The following is an 18222-nucleotide window of genomic DNA, read 5'->3' as shown; positions in this document are numbered from 1 at the left end:
CCTACCCCAGTCTCTGCGCTGGAGGGGAAGGACGTGGCAGCATTTGTGCTGGGCAAGACCTTCGGCGTCGCGATCGCTAGGGAGACGTTCAGGGACGCGCCAGGGACGATGCCGCTAGTAGGAAAGGTCTACACGTGGGGTGACAACTACCTTGGTCAGCTGGGGACAGGCGACTACAAGAGCAAGAGTGTGCCGAGCATTATCAGGACTTGTTGCCGTCAGGTGCTCAGCTCGGAAGGGCTGATCGTCTGCACGAAGAACATCGATCAGGCAAGTTTCATTCTTGATTATCGTCTTGCTTCTGGCTTGTCCTGCATGGCTCCTCTTGCTCTACTGAAAGCATTCGTCCTTCTTCCCTTGACCTTTACACCTGATCGTCTCGAACAGGAGAACGTCACCGGCATAGCTGCTGGATCCTTTCATGTTCTCGCCTGGACTTCCGACGGTCTACTCTACACGTGGGGTTGGAACATGTTCGGGCAGGTGAGTCGCTCCTGCGCTTGTGGAGACATAACAAGCTTGTCCAGCTGGGCCTGGGCTCGGCAATGATGGCTCCGACAGTTTCCAGCCCCTCCATGAACGATCAGCTTTACAGCCTGGGGGAGCAAGTGGTGGAGGCAGCTGCCGGATACGCTCACAGTCTTCTAGTCGCTTCCTCGGGGCATCTCTACTCGTGCGGCTACAACAACAAGGGCCAGGTGCGGAGCCAGTCAGCTATTAGACCCAGCTAATGAGATTTCAGCTGGGGCTCAACGATCGGGTGACAAGACGAGCTCCTCAAAGAGTCAAAGTCATGGCTGGAGGAGGTACACCCTCCCTGCCTTCTTTCCTGCCTTCTTTCCTTCCTTCCTCCTTCCATCTTCCTGCCTGCCTGCCTGCCCGCCCGCCCGCCCGCCCGCCCGCCTGCGGGTTTTTGTGAGTGGTCATCGGGTTGACACGGATCACAGTCGAGGTGAGGTTTGTCAAGGTGGCAGCTGGGCTCTACCATTCTCTCGCTCTCGCGGACGACGGCAGGTTGTACGCGTGGGGTTGGAACCACTACGGGCAGGTGAGGCTCGTGGAGGGAGGACGTCAAGATCGAGTTGACAGGGCCACTTTCAGCTGGGGCTGTGCAACTCGATCGTAAGGGATCAGGGAGCAGCAGGCGTTTGCTACGTGGGGGTAGGAACGGATTCTTCTAGCGGACTCTTCGATCAGGTCCAGGCTGCTGCTCCTGCTGCTGCTGCTGCTGCTCCTGCTCTACCTCGTCTGATCTCTCTTCCTTCAACTGGAGGCAAACTTGTCCTGACAGCCTGTCGCTGCAGTTGACGCCGTCTCTAGTCGAGCCCCTTATCAAAGTTCGAATCGTTGGAGTGGCAGCAGGAAGTCGGCACAGGTCCAGCAGGTTGCCTGCTGTCTTGACGGTTGATTCTAGCTCGCAGCCTGGCGATCTCAGAGCTAGGAGATGTTTACAGCTGGGGCGACAATTCAAAGGGTCAGCTGGGAGTTCCTTTAGCGTTGGATGACGGTCGCCGCCGATCTCTTCGAGCTCCTCTCGGGCTAACCTGAGAGCAGGAGGGAACGGGCTCTTCTACCATGTAGCCCCCCAGCTTGTTCGCCAGCTGAGGTCGAGCTCGACAGTCTGCAGCTCAGCGTTCTACGATGTTGGACAGGTGAGACTTTGCTGCGGGGGCCAGAGGCTCAAACTTGTACCGCAGGCTTCTGAAACAGATGCCACGCTCATAGCAAGCGGGCAGCCTCCTATCCCCTGCGTCTCCGAGGCAGACTTCGAGCGGTTCGGATCGGATGCAGTGATGGCTGTAGGAGGAGACTCCCACTCGCTTCTGCTTGCCAGACAGCGCATGGAGCTGGGCAAACCAGGACAGATCGTCTTCGTACCTCGACTGTACGTGATGGGCAGCAACCAAGAGGGTCAGCTCGGTCTAGGAAACTTTGAAGATCACAAAATCCCTTTCCTCCTGTTGGGGCTGCAGGCGTTTCCGCAGTATGACATCATTCAAATCTCAGCAGCTGACATGCAGGCATTTCTTGTTCACCTCTGCTCTTAATTTCCTCCCTCCTCTCCCCTTCCGCTTCTCCTTCCTCTCCACCTTTCTTTCCTCTTTTCTTCCTTCTCCATCTTCTTCTTCTTTCTCTTCCTTCTCCTTCTCCGTCTCCTCCTTCTTCTTCTCTTCTGTGACTTGTGCACATAGAGCGAGTACCGGACAGCTTGTCCCAAGGGAGTCAACAGCGTCGCGTGCTCGGATCAGGTGAAGAACTCACGTGACTCTAGCGATGCTGACGGCAGTCAAGGGGCTCTGCTACTGGGACGGAGTCTGCGTGTGCGACAAGGGAAGGAGAGGCAGGGACTGCTCTATCACGTGCATGGGAGGAGCTGAAAATGCGTGCACGGGTCACGGAGACGAGGCGAAGGTGAAGGGAGGAGGTGAAGGATCTTGAGCCCTCTAACAGTGAGGACAGGCAACGATGCTCATGCACAGACTTCAGGACGTCATCACAGTTCTTGCTGGGTGGAACTTCAACAGTATCCTCTTAGCAGAGGCAAGCATCCGAGCTGACGCTCGTCCGATCTGCCAAGGGACGAGGACGGGGGAGCGAGTTTGTGTTGGCTCAGGACCACCCAGCACGTGGCAAAGTTTCTCAGATGCCACAGGCTGTTTGTTGTTCTGCGCTGGCAGCACCTGCAATGAGACCAACGTGGGAGCCACATGCCCGGGCGGTCAGCAAGATTGCTCGGGCAGCGCTGTCTGCACATGGGAGACGGACTGGCCTCTTGAGTTTGACATGTACAGAGTCATGAGATATCTGATCGAGGTCGGAACAATGTTTCCCTCCCTCTCTCCTCTCTTTGAGTTCATCGTGTACGGCACTGAGGTCTCGAATGGCGACATCGTCGATCTGTGCAACATCGTTGTGTTCTTTCCTCCGGTCTTCTCCAACATCTCAAAGACCGACATATTGTCGTGCGCGAGTGTCTATGACCTCAACGGCGACGGCTTGTTCAGCCTCCAAGAGCTGCAGAACATCTGGACGAAGCTGCAAGAGTGATTAGAGTTGATGATTGATGTTCAAAATTTGACATTCTGATCGCAGGAGGGGACTTGACGGGCAACAAACAGCACAAGAGTTCTACTCCACGCTGAGGGTCAACCCGTCCTACCCCTCTGAGCGACTTCCCGGGCCCTGGGCGCGACTCAACGGAGAATGTCAATCGTGTGACTTCAAAGCGATCGCCTTCTTCACGGGCCTGCGACTTGTGGATGTGTAAGAACATATTGTTCCTGATCTCTCCTACCCTTGCTTTGTTCTTTCTTCTCGCGTACCTCTCTCGTTCTCTCCTCTCCTCACTTGCTGTCTCCTGACTCGTCTTGCTCCCAGCACCACAATCTGGGCAGACACTTCTGGTCTCTCAGCAGCAGACCTTGCAAGCTTCATCAACGAACAGCGAGGATCTCCCACGGACGGCTCCTCCTGGCCAGACGCCGCGACAGCTGCACTTGTAGAGCAGGCGATCAGCCTGATCCGTGACAACTGCTCCAAGTGCGAGCACGGGACAGTCCAATCAGGGTGCATCGGTGACGGAACCTGCGTCTGCAAGACAGGTTGGACGGGCGATAGCTGCGAGCTAGAGTGCCCAGGGGGATGGGACAACCCGTGCTCGAGGAAGGGGCTCTGCCTCCCAGACGCTACCTGCTCCTGCAACGTCGGCTTCACGGGCCCTGACTGCAGCATCAAGTGCAAGGGAGAGGTAGGAAAGCCGTGCTCTTTCAACGGGGTCTGCCTCTCCGACGGATCATGCGCGTGCTACTACGGGTACAGAGGAGATGACTGCAGGTTCCTCTGCCCCGGCCAGGACTCCATGGTCTTCACTGGAGCCAGTGGCTGGGAATGCTCGGGACGAGGCACGTGCGACGTTTACCACGACCAGTCCAACGTGTAAGGAAGCTGCTGCTGCTGCTGCTGCTGCTGCTGCTGCTGCTTCTGCTGCTGCTGCTGCTGCTGCTGCTGCTTCTGCTGCTGTTGCTGCTGCTGCTGCTGCTGCTGCTGCTGCTGCTGCTGCTGCTGCTGCTGCTGCTGCTGCTGTGTTCTTGTGTGACCTGCTTTGCTTCTAGGAGCGCTACCTGCAAGTGCGACATCGGATATGCCGGGCTGGACTGCCGACTGTCGTGCCCGGGCTTCGAGGAGGGGGCCGGGGTCTGCTTTGAGCATGGCGTCTGCCTGCAGAATCTCAAGGACATTCTTGTGGATGGAGGCTCGAGGTTCCTGAAGACAAACGGATGGCCACTGATCTCGGTCCAACATGCTTCTTGATTGTGCTGCTGTTGCTCTTCTTCTCAGTCTCCTCAGTCCTACATGCTTCTTGATTGTGCTGCTGTTGCTCTTCTTCTCAGTCTCCTCAGTCCTACATGCTTCTTGATTGTGCTGCTGTTGCTCTCCTTCTCAGTCTCCTCTCCCCTCCTTGCTCCTCTGTCGCTGTGCTGATTTGTTCTTGCAGAGTTTCCCCCTCCCCCTCGGAGCTTGTGTGTGCAACAGCGGCTTCCGAGGCGTCGGTTGCGAGCTCGAGTGTCCCTCCAACGTCCATCCCGCCAACACCTCTTCCTGCAGCGGGCACGGATACTGCCGAGCAGACGCAACTTGTGACTGCCAGTACGGGATGCCAGCCAACGTTGACTCGGGCTGGAGAGGAGGAGGTTGCCAGGTTGAGTGCCTTGGAGGAGCGACCAACGTGTGCTCGGGGCACGGGCGCTGCCTGCAGGACGGCAACTGCACGTGCGACAGCGGGTACCGCCTGTCTGCCTGCCAGCGGGAGTGCGACGGGGGAGCGGCAGACCCATGCAACGGCAACGGCAACTGCCTGGAGGATGGGACTTGTCTGTGCGAGGTGGCCTACCGAAACTACAGCTGCAGCATCCTCTGTCCTGGCGGGCCGTTGCCGCCCAAGATCTGCTCGGGCCATGGCGTCTGCGACGTGGAGGGAGTCTGCATCTGCAAGTCTGGATGGATCGGACGTGCCTGCTCCTTCCTTGCCCCCTGGGTGGTCGCGTGCCTGGCGCTGCTTGCCCTGTTCGTCACCCTGACCGTAATCTGCATTGCTCGCTGGCAGTACTACAAGCGCCTGCGGGCAAAGAGGAGGAAGCGCCGAGAAGTAAGGGAGAAGAGACACGGGAGGACGCTGCGGGTGGAGGGCAAGCGAGCGAAAGGATACAAGCTGCAGGCCCCAGGTCAACTTTAATGCAGCTGATTCACTACTCCTTCCTCCTCGCATACCATCAGAAACGCCGCCCCCCCTCCTTCTGCCGAGTATCGCACCGCAGAAACAGCAAAGTGGACGAACTGACAACCAAAGACCCGCCGAAGAAGGCTGGGGTCCTCGTCGTCGGGCACTTCCTCCACGGAGTAGTGCATCATGCGTAGAGAAAGCTTGCTCCTGCAAAACCCGACATCACCATTTTTCTTCCTCTCCCTCCTCCTTTTCATCCTCCTCCTCCTCCTCCTCTCCTCTGACTTGAGTCACCTTCTCTGCCCCCCTTCAGCTCTGTCTCCAGCTAGGCTCTCGAGCTCCTTCTTGTCACCCGGGTGAATCAGCTGCGGCAGCCGAAGCTCCATCTCGTTCCTCCATGGCACGTTGGCGGTGAACTCCTTCATTCCTCTCCCCATATCCCTGGGAGCGAGCAAGTCAGGTCTCAACTAGACAGCTTATCCTTGAACATGATCGTCCATAGCGGCAGCCGTGCGGTGAAAACCAGCATCTCGGAGCTTGTCAGCAAACCTGGGAACAGGGACGCGTCAGCTCCACGGGGAGCTGCTAGGAGGCAAATCGACGTGCGCACCCTTGCACAAGGCACTCGCATGCGCTAGCAAGAGGTCTTACCCTGCTGAAAGGAGACTGAGCTCCCGCCCGAGCCGCCGTGCTCTTCCTCATTTTGGATGGCCAACCTGCTGCAGAGGAGTGAGACGGGGGGGGGGGGTGTTGGGGGGGGGGATTGGAGGGATGTCTTGATACCTCAGAACCTCGCAGGCGTCTCGAAGTACTTCATCCTGCGGGCTGAGCTCGCTGGATTGAAGGAGATTGACACACGAAAGATCTTGACATGATGGTCAGATACTGATGGCTCCAAGAGCTCAGTCACCTCGAGTCTTCAGGACCTCCTCGAGCTTTTTGAGTAGTTCCTCAGCATTGCTCTCAGAGTTGATGGCTGGTTCTGGTTGATGGAGCTCTAAATTTGGTTCCATTGCTTACTTTAGGTCAGAAGATTGTTTATCAGCTACACTGCACTCTATGCTCGGACAACATACATCAACATATCTGGCTTTTTCACGACTAGATTCTTTTTAGCTTGACAGAGAAGGTCGTCGATCATCTCAGCTCTGTGAAAGGTTCAGCACACCGATGATGATCTTGTATCAAGAAAGGGGAAAGTATTAGGAATGATACCATCGCTCATCGCCTCCTCCTCACGTCGAAAGCTTGCCTCTGCACCAGTCCCCTTCTTGCCTTTATCAGCACTTTGCTTTTTCGAAAACATTTGTTTTCGAATCACGTACTGTCATGTAAGTTGGGATAATGAACCAGACAAGCCTCCAACGGGGGGGCAACGGAAGAGGGGGCAATAAAACCCCGTCTCAACTGTAGGGAAACAGGGGTCCAACGGAAAACCGATGACCGTGACTGACAGGAAAAGGACATCCGAAACACTCTCTTTTCGCGAACGCATCATGATCCCCTCGAGATCTTAACGGATAGCACTCGTCGGTTGAGTGTCGTAACATGAGCGACCTCTTAAAATTTTAATCAACCGACTGCATAATGTACGCACGTCTTATCCTAACAGCCGGATGATTTGTGGGGGGCGGGGGATATAAAAACAATCTCCTCTCCGCCGTTGGGGCGCAGGTCAACAAGGGCGGAGTGTGATGATTGATACGGAGGAGCATTTGACGCATAGCTTCATCGGTCATACCCAGCAGGCATTGACAGATTACACTCTCGAGTTCATGTTCGACGATCCTGACGAGCTCAATGAATCAGACATATCTCTACATGGTCTGAACTCCAGCCAGAACCCTTGCGACGCTGAGGAAAGGTGCATGATTCGGCTCCAAGTTGAAAGCTTCTCAGAGATATCAGGAAGCGACTCTCTAGTCAGTGAAACCGAAAGTCCGTATGCCCAAGCAGGAATAACAGCTTGGCGGTGGGTTGATGAACAGCCCAACAAAGAATCGGCATACCAAGAATCCTCCGCGGCCACTACATGCACTCTCCGAAACAAGCGAAAGATGGCAGAGAAGAAGCAGCGCGTTCGCAGCTCCCAGAAGGAGCTTCTAAGGCAGCTCGACGCCTTCCTCCCTCCTCTCGGTACGTGCAGGCCCGCAGTCGCTCTCTCTCTGCCCTCTGTGCACCTCACTCACGCTCGTCATCGGCAGACGCCGGGGAGGCCCGGCAACCGCGAGCGCTGACGCCGTCTGGGCGATCGCTGTTCCAGATCCTCGAGGGGGCCTCGAAGCTCGTCAGGTAGAGCGAGGAAGGCGTGCGAGCAGCAGTGCGGCCAGGGGCTGCCGGAGGCTGACGCGTCGTGGGGCTGCAGGTCCTACATGTCGGGGGTGTCGTCGGACACGGTTCGGGAAGGTGAGCGGGAGCACTGGGAGGGAAGCGCTCGGGCTAAAGGGTCGACCAGGGATGCGGCGAGCGGGATGCATGCTCGTGGTGGAGGTCGAGACGGAGACAGGAGCGATCCGGTAGGGCCACGAGAGGAGAGGAAGGGGGAGGAGCTGACAGGGAGGCTTGCGATGGGCAGGTGGATGGGGCGAGGGATGCGGGAGTACGTGGAGGCGGCGCCATGGTACGGGGACCTCAAGGAGGAGGTGACGCTGGACCTCCTGGTACACCCGGCAGAGCAGGAGCGGCTTGGACGATACCTCAAGGCGGCGACGAGGTCGACTAACCGAGTGTGAGTACGGAGGGACGGGCGGAGGGGGGAGGGATGACGGGTGAGGGCAGGCCTTGCGAGATGTTCCGGATGTGTCGATACCGGGCAGAGGAGGCGAGGGGCGTGAAGGGCCATGGGGAGACGTCTCGGAGGAGCCGAGGGGAGAAGGGAGGAGGGAAGGCCGCAAGGATGGAGTACGAGGTGGTGCGATGGAAGGCGTTCCGGGGAGAGAAGAAGCCTGGGGGGAGGAAGCAGCAGCAGGGGGCAGGGGCGGTTGTGCTACTTGTGGGGGTGCGATCGAGTGGAGCGGTGTGCTTCTAGGCTTATTTGGCAGACAAGGGGCTTTTGTTAGATGGGTCCTTGTTTGAATAAAGATTTTTGCATTGTTATGTATATTCGCCTTGTGTTTTTTCTTGATTCATGTGTCAATGATGTTCGTGTTTTAATTGAAGCATTTGTTCAATGTTTTTCAACTGTTGATGTTATGCATTCTCAAGTTTCGTTGTTGTTTTCAACGACTCAGCATGTATGGGAAGCATTCAATGATCAGGTTTCAACGGTCATCACGCTGCGTTACGCCAGAGCAAAGACTTTACTCAACTTTGCGAGGCATCAAATCGATCTTCCAAGATATAACGCTGCTGCCCCCTAGCTATCAGTCATGCCATCCGTTGGAATCCGTGTCAGTAAAATGAGCAACTCTTTGAAATTTCAACGCCTCTCTTGAAAAGATGGAGTTTTGAAACGATTGAGAACCGAGCTATTGGAAAGCATGCTATCCAAACGAATGTAACGTATGCCGTATACCTAGTTTAACGTATACCTTCTTCAAAAGTCTATCCAGAAAGTACTCAGTCGCAAGAAGGGATCGCATGGGGCCTCAGACAAAGTAGATTTTTGCGATCCAAACGGATTTTACAATACATAATCTCGAGATCGAGTCTGTCACGAGGCTATCCTAACGCTTATCCGTTGCCCGACCATTCTCCTGCCCCGATCTTACACCGCTTCGAGGGCCTTATAAACTCTCCCCCACACCTCCCTCCATACATCAGCGTCGTCCACGACACCGGCAATCTCGAGCCGTCCCAGTACCAGACTACCGAGCCCTTCCACACCCTCATCCTCGACGTTACCCGACATCACATCACATTATCATCTGTGCTCAGCTGGAAACTGACCAGCTTAGCAACTTGACGTCGAGTACACTGCTCTGATGCTCGGGAGCGGCTCAGCGCAGGGGACTGTAGACAGCAGGTTGGAGAATATCAGACCAATCTTCACTTTCACGTGTGCTCAAGACTCTCTCCTAGAACCTTTCTTTTTGGTGGATCCTCTCGACTTTCTCATGAATAGAGAAAGTGACGTGGAAGAAGCTTCGGGGGCAGTAGACTCCACCCCTGGTCACAACGAGCCGCCATGTGACGCGCAAGACGCAGCAATGCTACATCTATCAATCGACATGTTCTCTGATGCCTCCGAGACTCAGAGTCCTGAGGACTGCATCATGGACAGTACCGACAGCCCAGGCATCCCACAGCCAACAATGGAATGGAGTTGGGGGGACTCGAAGCCGGTATCGATGGCTACAGTACTGTCAGTGCAAGAAGCTTCTCTACAGCATTCGAGCACAGCAATCTACTCACCACAAGCAGATAGCGAGCCCTGCTTTGATCAGGAAGAAAAACGAAGGCTAGCGGAGAAGAAGCAGCGCGTTCGCGGCTCCCAGAAGGAGCTTCTAAGGCAGCTCGACGCCTTCCTCCCTCCTCTCGGTACGTGCAGTCCCGCAGTCGCTCTCTCTCTGCCCTCTGTGCACCTCACTCACGCTCGTCATCGGCAGACGCCGGGGAGGCCCGGCAGCCGCGAGCGCTGACGCCGTCTGGGCGATCGCTGTTCCAGATCCTCGAGGGGGCCTCGAAGCTCGTCAGGTAGAGCGAGGAAGGCGTGCGAGCAGCAGTGCGGCCAGGGGCTGCCGGAGGCTGACGCGTCGTGGGGCTGCAGGTCCTACATGTCGGGGGTGTCGTCGGACACGGTTCGGGAAGGTGAGCGGGAGCACTGGGAGGGAAGCGCTCGGGCTAAAGGGTCGACCAGGGATGCGGCGAGCGGGATGCATGCTCGTGGTGGAGGTCGAGACGGAGACAGGAGCGATCCGGTAGGGCCACGAGAGGAGAGGAAGGGGGAGGAGCTGACAGGGAGGCTTGCGATGGGCAGGTGGATGGGGCGAGGGATGCGGGAGTACGTGGAGGCGGCGCCATGGTACGGGGACCTCAAGGAGGAGGTGACGCTGGACCTCCTGGTACACCCGGCAGAGCAGGAGCGGCTTGGACGATACCTCAAGGCGGCGACGAGGTCGACTAACCGAGTGTGAGTACGGAGGGACGGGCGGAGGGGCGGTGGGAGGGATGACGGGTGAGGGCAGGCCTTGCGAGATGTTCCGGATGTGTCGATACCGGGCAGAGGAGGCGAGGGGCGTGAAGGGCCATGGGGAGACGTCTCGGAGGAGCCGAGGGGAGAAGGGAGGAGGGAAGGCTGCAAGGATGCAGTACGAGGTGGTGCGATGGAAGGCGTTCCGGGGAGAGAAGAAGCCTGGGGGGAGGAAGCAGCAGCAGGGGGCAGGGGCGGTTGTGCTACTTGTGGGGGTGCGATCGAGTGGAGCAGTGTGCTTCTAGGAACAAGACTGATGCTTTTCTTGGTGAAGAGTTTCGATTGCAACTGTTTTTGATTACATGAGACTCTTGTGAATAAATGTCTTTCGTGAATTGTTTTCTTCGGTTGTACACATGTTTATTCGTTGAGAATGCCACCGCTGATTTTGATTGGTACGTCCTCACTTCTATCCCAATGGCACAGTCACGATTGCCATTCCATCATTGATCGCTGCATGTTGTTACTGCGCTATGCAAGGCCAATGCGGGGAAGACAGTCTTATAGAGCAAACACGAACCTCGATTGGCATTCCCCAATGCAGCACACATTTCATATCCCTACACGGATGTATTCGTTTCGCTGTGTCTAGTTGGTGTATCCTGTGAAGGTACTACATAGCCCTTGCATGTATGCACCACAGCAAGACGTGTTCTCAGTCATGCGCATCAGTGTACTCTCGTGTCTCTGACACTCCATGACGTCCCACCCTCGCAAGAATCTCGGCCTTGGCCCTCAAAATTTCTCATCCAGCCTGCACTACTACTAGCTCTAAGACTTTCCCGCGCTATGTATCCCCCCTCCCTTCCCTGCCTGCCTTCCTCGCTTCTCCTCCCTCTCCCTGCCTTCCTCGCTTCTCCTCCCTCTCCCGGCCTTCCTCGCTTCTCCTTCCTCTCCCCGCCTTCCTTCCTCGCTTCTCCTCCCTCTCCCTGCCTTCCTCGCTTCTCCTCCCTCTCCATGCATTCCTCGCTTCTCCTCCCTCTCCCTGCATTCCTCGCTTCTCCTCCCTCTCCCTGCATTCCTCGCTTCTCCTCCCTCTCCCTGCATTCCTCGCTTCTTCTTCCTCGCAGACCGTGACTGATATAAAACTCGTTCGGCATGGTAGCTCACGTGACCAGAAATTATTGTCACGTGTTTCAAATCTGAGTCACGTGATATCACGTGATGTGTCTTGGCAGCGCAGCCGGTTCGCAGCCCTAGTGGGTCGGGCAGGCACGTGATGGCGGGAAAACGAAACGAGGAGAGGGAGAGGCGGGGAAAGAGCGCAGACATGGCGAGAATGGCAGGGATACATGACGCGCGTAGCAGCGCTAATGCCCGAGAAAGTGCTATAGGTGTATCTGATGCATAGGTAGAGAGGTCGAGGCCAAGGGAAGATGTGTTGAAACGCACAGGGAAGACAAGGCAATGCAAGCAGAAGATCGACGAATAGGCGCGACGTAGTGGTAGAACGAATGAACGAGTTGCATGCAATCATGCAGGTAGACACTATGTTACCTTGCCGCAGTGCGTTGTTGGTGAATGCCTTACAACGGGCCTGTGTAGGTTGCTTCGAGGAGCACAACCAAGGTAGGGTTAGGTGCCGATATAATTGCTGATGAAACATCGCCTCTGCGAAGAATAGAAAAATAGTGACAAGCTCTGCAAAGATTAGGAAAGCAGTCACAAGCTCTGCAAAGATTAGGCAAGCAATAATGCCATGATAGCCAACGATGTTGAAGAGACTGATATCAACCTTGAGATCTCGAACTTCGTCACGCGTGCGCATGATTCTTACATTCGCGCAGTGCAACATGCATGAGCTCGCAGCAGAATTTGCCTGCACCTCCTCAAGGTGACAAGACCAACCCGAGGATGATAAAATGTCGAGGCTGGAGTTTCGTAGGAAAATCTGAAAGCTCCTAATCACGTCCAAGGCCCACAACCTGGACATGTCTGACTCACAAGACACCACAGCAAACTGTTCTTCCTCTGAGATCCATGAAACGCGGGGAAAGAAACGGGAGCATGAAGAGAGCGACGAAGAGGGGGAGGTGAAGGACACTGGGGGTCAGGAGCTGAAGCTCAGGCAAGATGCCAAGAGAAGCCAGACCCAGCGAACCGGCCAGCCCATAAGTTTCGCTGAGCCTGAGCCAGGGCTGGAGCTTGACGCAAACTACATGGCGCAGATGGAGCAGTACACGATGAGGAGGCCTGGTCCTCCGCCCGGCGTGATGCAGCAAGACAGCTCGATGAAGGAGGTCGAGCCCTGCTATGCGCCACCTGTCGACTACTCTAGAGAAGATTTCCGCAGGGAGTTCAGAGGAGGAGGGGACCGCTTCAGAGGGTATGGGAGACGAGGAGGTTTCAATGGACGCAGGGGGCATCATGACTCCGGAGGCATGCCGATGCATGGCTTCATTCCCAAGGAGATGGTCTCCAGTCCACGCGATCACCCGGATCACTTCAGACGGAACAGCCGATCGCCGACGGGCTTCAGGAGGTTCGGCGCTGAAAGAGATGAACGGCCGTACATGGGCGAGGGAAGGCCCGGGCAATATCATACCCCCTACCCAGGAAGGGACATGTGGAGAGAGCATGAGGGGTACAGGGAGATGTCGCCCGATCTCAACGGGTCGCATAGAGATAGCCCGCCGCGGTTCATGCCTTATGGAGGTCACCGAGACCATGCTCCTGGGATGTACGAGGGAAGCTTCCATCGCCGTGAGGCCAGAAGCAAAACCCTCGTGATAACCAACCTGCCACAAAATGTCGTCAACACTTGGATACACCATCGAGCTTTAACTGTTGGCTGCAGATCTCTCCAGACCGGGTAAAAGACGCCATATTCCTCGAGGTAGCATGGGTTGAACTTCTCTCCCCGTACCTGTGACTAGTTACCCCAGGCAAAGAGACACGGGCGCATTATCAACCTGTCCCTGCAACCGCGAGGTCCAGACTTCGTGGCCTACCTCACCTACGTGGACCCGGACAAAGCTGAAGCTGCCCGACGATACCTCGACAGGTAGGAGAGAAAGAGGTGCCAGCAATGCTAGTCGCTCACACACATGGTTACAGGATACTCCTGTTCGATACGAGAATCGAGGTAGATAGATTGGAAATAAGCTACGATGCTTTTGGCTTTCTGACCAGTTACTCAGGTCTCTATAGAGCCCCCATTCCAAGCACCAGGACCGCATATACCCGAGCAACAATTTGCAAGGCGGAAGCATGATAGCAGCTCGTTCGATGACCTTGTGAGCGATGTGTCGCCCATACCTGCTGCTTGTATGCTGAATTATAGCTTGCTCAAGGATGATCCCAACGCGACCTGTCGCATCTCCATTCTTGGAGCAGACGAGAACGTACAGGTTAGAGCTGCTGGAAGATAGAAATGTATAATTGAAGAGCGCACAGGAGGTGGATATTCTCCCTGCTCTCCGACCGTTCGGCTCGATTGAAAACATTCAGATCCAAAGAATGAACGGTCAGAAACGAGGTGTGCGTGAGAGAGAGAGTGACTTGAACGAGTAGGCAATGCATCAATCGATGTGAAACTACGGTCATTGACTTGTGCAATAAGAGCGAAGAAAGAATTAGGTGCTTCAATCCTTTTCTTGCTGGAATGTCTGTGTTTGACATCCGTGACAGACGGCCAAGTCTTGCCAGGCTTCAGCGCCCCTTCTAAGGTTGAGTTCTCTATGGGGCAGCCAAGTCACGAACTTTGGCTGGGTGAGCAAGGATGACGAGTCCTGTCTGCTTGTGTTGACTCAAGTGGCAGGATCCGTTCATCCCACGGTGACAGAGGCCATGATCCGACAGGTGGGACCTTTCAAAATTCATCATGGGTTATCGACCCTTGGTAGCGACGACATTGGACATAAAACAATCTTGTTGCTGAACGCTAGTTGCTGATGGTGATGATTTCAGGAGTTGGATGCTTTCGGCCCTCTCCGAGATGTCAAGCTGTTGAGAGGGAGCAAGAGTGCGTTCGTCAGCTTCGCCTCTGTAAGGCTTGAACGTCTCCGACTGCCCCATGTGACCTCTGTCATTCCCTCCCTTCCCGTTGCCACCTTCACTCTTCTACCCTCCTCTCCTCAGACCCAGGTAGCTGAAGAAGCAGCTCGCTACATTCGGGGGAGAACTCTTGGAGGTACCGTATGGCGTGTCAAGGTGAGCAAGAAACCTACCATGAGGAAGGGGCTGAGCTGCTCTACAGGTTGACTTCTGGGAGAGAAATGTCGATCGCCCCTTCTTCCGAGGACCCGGTGCCCCGCCCCTCGAGCAGGACAGAGACTTTCACCCTGCGGGAGGCGCCAGACCGCCCAAGTTCCAGCGCGTGCCAGCTCATGGAGGCGCAGTAGGCGGAGCGGGGGAGGTCACGATCGTTGTTTCCACGGACCATCTGCTAAGCGACAAGGTGCTTGCGACTCACTTCCAACAGTTCGGCAAGGTGGGGGACTGAAGAGACTGGAACGAGCGTGTCTAACGTACATCAAGGTGTCGAAGATCGAGAAAGATCCCAATGGACTGAGAGCTAAGGTGACTTCCCCCCCCTCTCTCCTCTTCGTGACGCCTCGGATCAGGTCATGTTTGCCAAGCAAGAGTTCGGGTTGGCAGCAGTGCACTGCGCTCCAGAGATCCGAGGTAGCAATCATGTTGACGATGATGTGAAGTTGAAATGATGCTCGTCCTTCAGATCAGAGGATCTCCCTCGGCATAGTCAAAGTTGAGCTAGAGACCGAGAACTGTAAGCTCATTGTTTGATCCTGATCCATCTTACAACCACTACACACATTTATCCTGATCCATCTTACAACCACTACACACATTTATCCTGATCCATCTTGCAACCACTACACACAACATCACCTACACTTGCACACAACATCACTTCCTCCCCTCATTCTCATCCGCGTCCACGATCTCACCCTCTATTCATCTTCTGTGCCATAACAACAATCCGCCGCCGTCGCCACTGCTCCTGCTCCTGCTCCTGCTCCTGCTCCTGCTCCTGCTCCTGCTCCTGCTCCTGCTCCTGCTCCTGCTCCTGCTCCTGCTCCTGCTCCTGCTCCTGCTCCTGCTTCTGCTCCTGCTCCTGCTCCTGCTTCTGCTTCTGCTTCTGCTTCTGCTCCTGATGATGACGATATTTCTAATGTTGAGTTTGTGCAGCAGCTGCAAATTCCTCGGCAAACTTGTGGAACTATCCGCCGAGCGTGCCATCAGTTCCCCCTGCACCTTCAGCTCCTGTCCTCGCTCCTACTCCTAGTCATCCTCTTGTTCCAGCTACGGTCCCATCTTCAGCTTCGACTCCTGCCGCTACAGCTCCCTCTCAGTCTCCTGCTCAACCTGAAGCTTCGGCTGCTCCTCCCGTTGGCCATGTCGCCGCTTCTCAGAATGTGTCGTACGCTTCTGCTGGAGGGGAGGGAGGTGCAGAAGCAGCAGCAGCAGCAGCAGCCCCTACTTCTTCTTTTCCATCGTCAGCGAGCTTTTCTGAACGGAGCTCGGAGCTTCCAAAGTCGCAGGGTGAGGTATCAGGGCTGGAAGCAGAGCCGCCCAGGAGCGAGGAGAGTCACATCGAAGCTGCTTCATCCTCTAGCAATGATCACGCCAAGGTGCCGGCCTTTGCCTCAGGAGCAGCTCCAAGACCCTCGAACCCTCCCCCCTCGACTCCGACAAGGAAGGAATCTTCGGAGGATGCGAGAGAAGAGGGGAGTGGTGGAGCGTCCGCACCTGGAGAGAAGAAGGAAGAAGGTAAGAGGGAGGGAGCGAATGAGGAGGGCTGCTGACAGTGAGCTGTGCCAGGGCTGCTGTCGCGCCCTCCTTGCTGGCAAGGGCGAGTGGTCATGAAGACGCAGTCGGCCTCAGTTAGAATGCAGGACCTGCTGCAGGGGCAGGTGAGGAAGGAGGAAGGAGGGAGGAGGGAGGAGGGAGGAGGGAGGAGGGAGGAGGGAGGAGGGAGGAGGGAGGAGGGAGTGAGTGGAGGAGGGAGGTGGTGGAGGGAAAGGTGCATGCTGATGAGTGGTGTGAAGGGAAATCCCATTGTGAAGTTCCTCCCCGACCGGCTCGTCGTAACGCAGAGGATGCGGCTAGAGACCGAGCAGGTCGATGTCGGTGCGGGTGGGGAGGAAGTGACCCGTCAAACAGGTCCAGCTGTTCTCGGACAGGATCAACGAGTCTCTCAAGAGCAATTGCTCCTCCAAGCCCTCCTTCGCCATCTTCCTGATAAGACCGCCTGATGAAGAGGAGGAGGCTGATAGTGCAAACATCAGAGCACAATTCTCCAAGAACTTTGTCAGGTGCTCCTGCTCCTGCTCCTGCTCCTGCTCCTGCTCCTGCTCCTGCTCCTGCTCCTGCTCCTGCTCCTGCTCCTGCTCCTTGTCTTTTCTCCTGCTCCTGCTCCTGCTCCTGCTCCTGCTCCTGCTCCTGCTCCTGCTCCTGCTCCTGCTCCTGCTCCTGCTCCTGCTCCTGCTGTCTCGCTGACCTTGAGCTATGGGCAGATATTTCATGGAGCGCAATGCAGCAGGTGTGGTGAGCCTAGATGGCGCAGGAGGGGGAGAGGGCGAGGGAGGAGGAAACTTTCAAGGGCTCCTGTACCTCTTTCCTCCTTGCGTGTTTGTGGACGTATTTTTAAGTCAGAACGTAAGACAGAGGAGCTACAGGCTGACACGGCGATGACGCTATGGCAGGTACCCGATCTGAAGCTATCCAAGGACAACTCCTTCCTCCTGGGGGTAGTGCTGAGAAGCTAGAGGAGCGAGGAAGTAGATAGCAGTGACCAGAGGGGTGGGGGTGTGTGGGGGTGTGGGGAGCAGAGGAGGCAGGAAGGTCAAGGGATCAGGAACATATTGGACAAGATGGAAGACGAGGATGATAAGTACATATATCAAACATGTAAAGATCGCAAGAAAGTCTCGAACTTGTCGCGATCGTGTTGTGAGAGAGGGAAGTTGAGGTTTTGAAGCAGCTCAAAGTTTTCTCCCAGATCCTCCTCGCCCTGCTCCCTGCACGAGACTCAGGAAGAGGAGGGAAGAAGGAAGGGGGAGGAAGGAAGGGGAGAGGAAGGTGCAGGAGAGTCAAGATAAGGCGATCGAGTCATTAAGCAAGACTGAGAAAGAGGCACAGAGCCGAACATACAGAGATTGTTGCGACGATGGCGGGAAAGGAACCCCTGCGAGACTGTTAAGAAGAGGACGAGACCGCAGAAGGGAATCAACAGCAGCAGCAGCAGCAGCAGGTACACGGGAAAAAGTAGGAGGAGGAGGTAAAGGAAGAGAAGTTGAGCAGGAGCAGGAGCAGGAGCAGGAGCAGGAGCAGGAGCAGGAGCAGGAGCAGGAGCAGGAGCAGCAGGAAGAGAAGCAGGGGCACGAGGGCACCTTGATCCGCAGAGAGGAAGACACTTTCAGCCTCTAGGGAACGCGAGACTTGAACAGAAGCCTTGCCAGGGAGAGGACGAGAACCAAAGGGAGGACGAGAGGCAGCACGGGGAGCAGGAGCCTCCACTCGTTTGTTTGCTCTGATCCCTGCTCCTGCTCCTGCTCCTGCTCCTGCTCCTGCTCCTGCTCCTGCTCCTGCTCCTGCTCTTGTCCCAGCTCCAGCTCCAGCTCTTGATCTCACTGCTCCTGCTCCTGCTCCTGCCTCTGCTCCTGCCTGCTCATTTCTCAAGTCTCGCCGTCTTCGCAGGGCCCTAACGCCAACACGCATCTCTTCCTCCTCTTCTCTCCCTCCTCGTCCTCGCCCTGCCGGCGTTACCTTGACGCCCTTCACCGCACCAGCAGCCTCTCTCCTTCCTCCTCGAGCAGCTGCGAGAGCCTTCGACAGAGCCATCTTGTTGCGGGGAGCAGCAGAACCAATATCTGCTGCTGCAGCTGCTCCTCCTCCACCTCCTCCC

General features: G+C 56.0%; 6 protein-coding genes across 6 annotated transcripts in view; 4 read left to right on the top strand and 2 right to left on the bottom strand.

Moving 5' to 3' along the window:
- Nucleotides 1–3655: 3655 nt before the first annotated feature.
- On the top strand, nt 3656–5017 carry GUITHDRAFT_46664 (hypothetical protein; the record flags this gene model as incomplete). Its single annotated transcript, XM_005828347.1, has 2 exons — nt 3656–3913; nt 4496–5017. Coding segments are annotated over 2 exons (780 nt in total), but the record flags the coding sequence as incomplete, so codon positions are not given.
- A 494-nt stretch (nt 5018–5511) lies between these two features.
- On the bottom strand, nt 5512–6234 carry GUITHDRAFT_112638 (hypothetical protein; the record flags this gene model as incomplete). Its single annotated transcript, XM_005828346.1, has 5 exons — nt 5512–5662; nt 5710–5770; nt 5873–5937; nt 6005–6086; nt 6132–6234. 5 exons carry the CDS (start codon nt 6232–6234, stop codon nt 5512–5514), a joined length of 462 nt encoding a protein of 153 aa, XP_005828403.1.
- Nucleotides 6235–6915: 681 nt separating this feature from the next.
- Nucleotides 6916–7892, top strand: GUITHDRAFT_164424 (hypothetical protein; the record flags this gene model as incomplete). The annotated part of the gene is made up of 5 exons (XM_005828345.1): nt 6916–7357; nt 7426–7513; nt 7587–7627; nt 7677–7737; nt 7797–7892. Coding segments are annotated over 5 exons (726 nt in total), but the record flags the coding sequence as incomplete, so codon positions are not given.
- A 1252-nt stretch (nt 7893–9144) lies between these two features.
- GUITHDRAFT_142103 (hypothetical protein) lies at nt 9145–10597 on the top strand (the record flags this gene model as incomplete). Its single annotated transcript, XM_005828344.1, has 4 exons — nt 9145–9700; nt 9769–9856; nt 9930–10292; nt 10348–10597. The coding sequence occupies 4 exons, from the start codon at nt 9145–9147 to the stop codon at nt 10595–10597; spliced, it is 1257 nt and encodes a 418-aa protein (XP_005828401.1).
- A 1686-nt stretch (nt 10598–12283) lies between these two features.
- GUITHDRAFT_142102 (hypothetical protein) lies at nt 12284–17083 on the top strand (the record flags this gene model as incomplete). The annotated part of the gene is made up of 20 exons (XM_005828343.1): nt 12284–13102; nt 13150–13188; nt 13238–13356; nt 13410–13437; nt 13493–13588; nt 13646–13702; nt 13749–13830; nt 13983–14063; nt 14113–14153; nt 14262–14504; nt 14551–14784; nt 14832–14873; nt 14918–14978; nt 15031–15081; nt 15504–16085; nt 16167–16228; nt 16364–16435; nt 16479–16630; nt 16832–16862; nt 17021–17083. The coding sequence occupies 20 exons, from the start codon at nt 12284–12286 to the stop codon at nt 17081–17083; spliced, it is 2955 nt and encodes a 984-aa protein (XP_005828400.1).
- Nucleotides 17084–17985: 902 nt separating this feature from the next.
- Nucleotides 17986–18222, bottom strand: part of GUITHDRAFT_142101 (hypothetical protein) — a gene marked incomplete at both ends in the record, with an annotated part of 1724 nt that continues 1487 nt past the window's right edge. The window contains 2 exons of the mRNA XM_005828342.1: nt 17986–18018; nt 18084–18133. Coding sequence (XP_005828399.1) covers nt 17986–18018; nt 18084–18133 — 83 coding nt within the window. The remainder of the gene's footprint in view (nt 18019–18083; nt 18134–18222) is intronic.

This window comes from Guillardia theta, assembly GCF_000315625.1.
Source record: "Guillardia theta CCMP2712 unplaced genomic scaffold GUITHscaffold_60, whole genome shotgun sequence".
Lineage (NCBI taxonomy): Eukaryota > Cryptophyceae > Pyrenomonadales > Geminigeraceae > Guillardia > Guillardia theta.
This window is presented reverse-complemented; position numbering and strand designations above follow the sequence as displayed.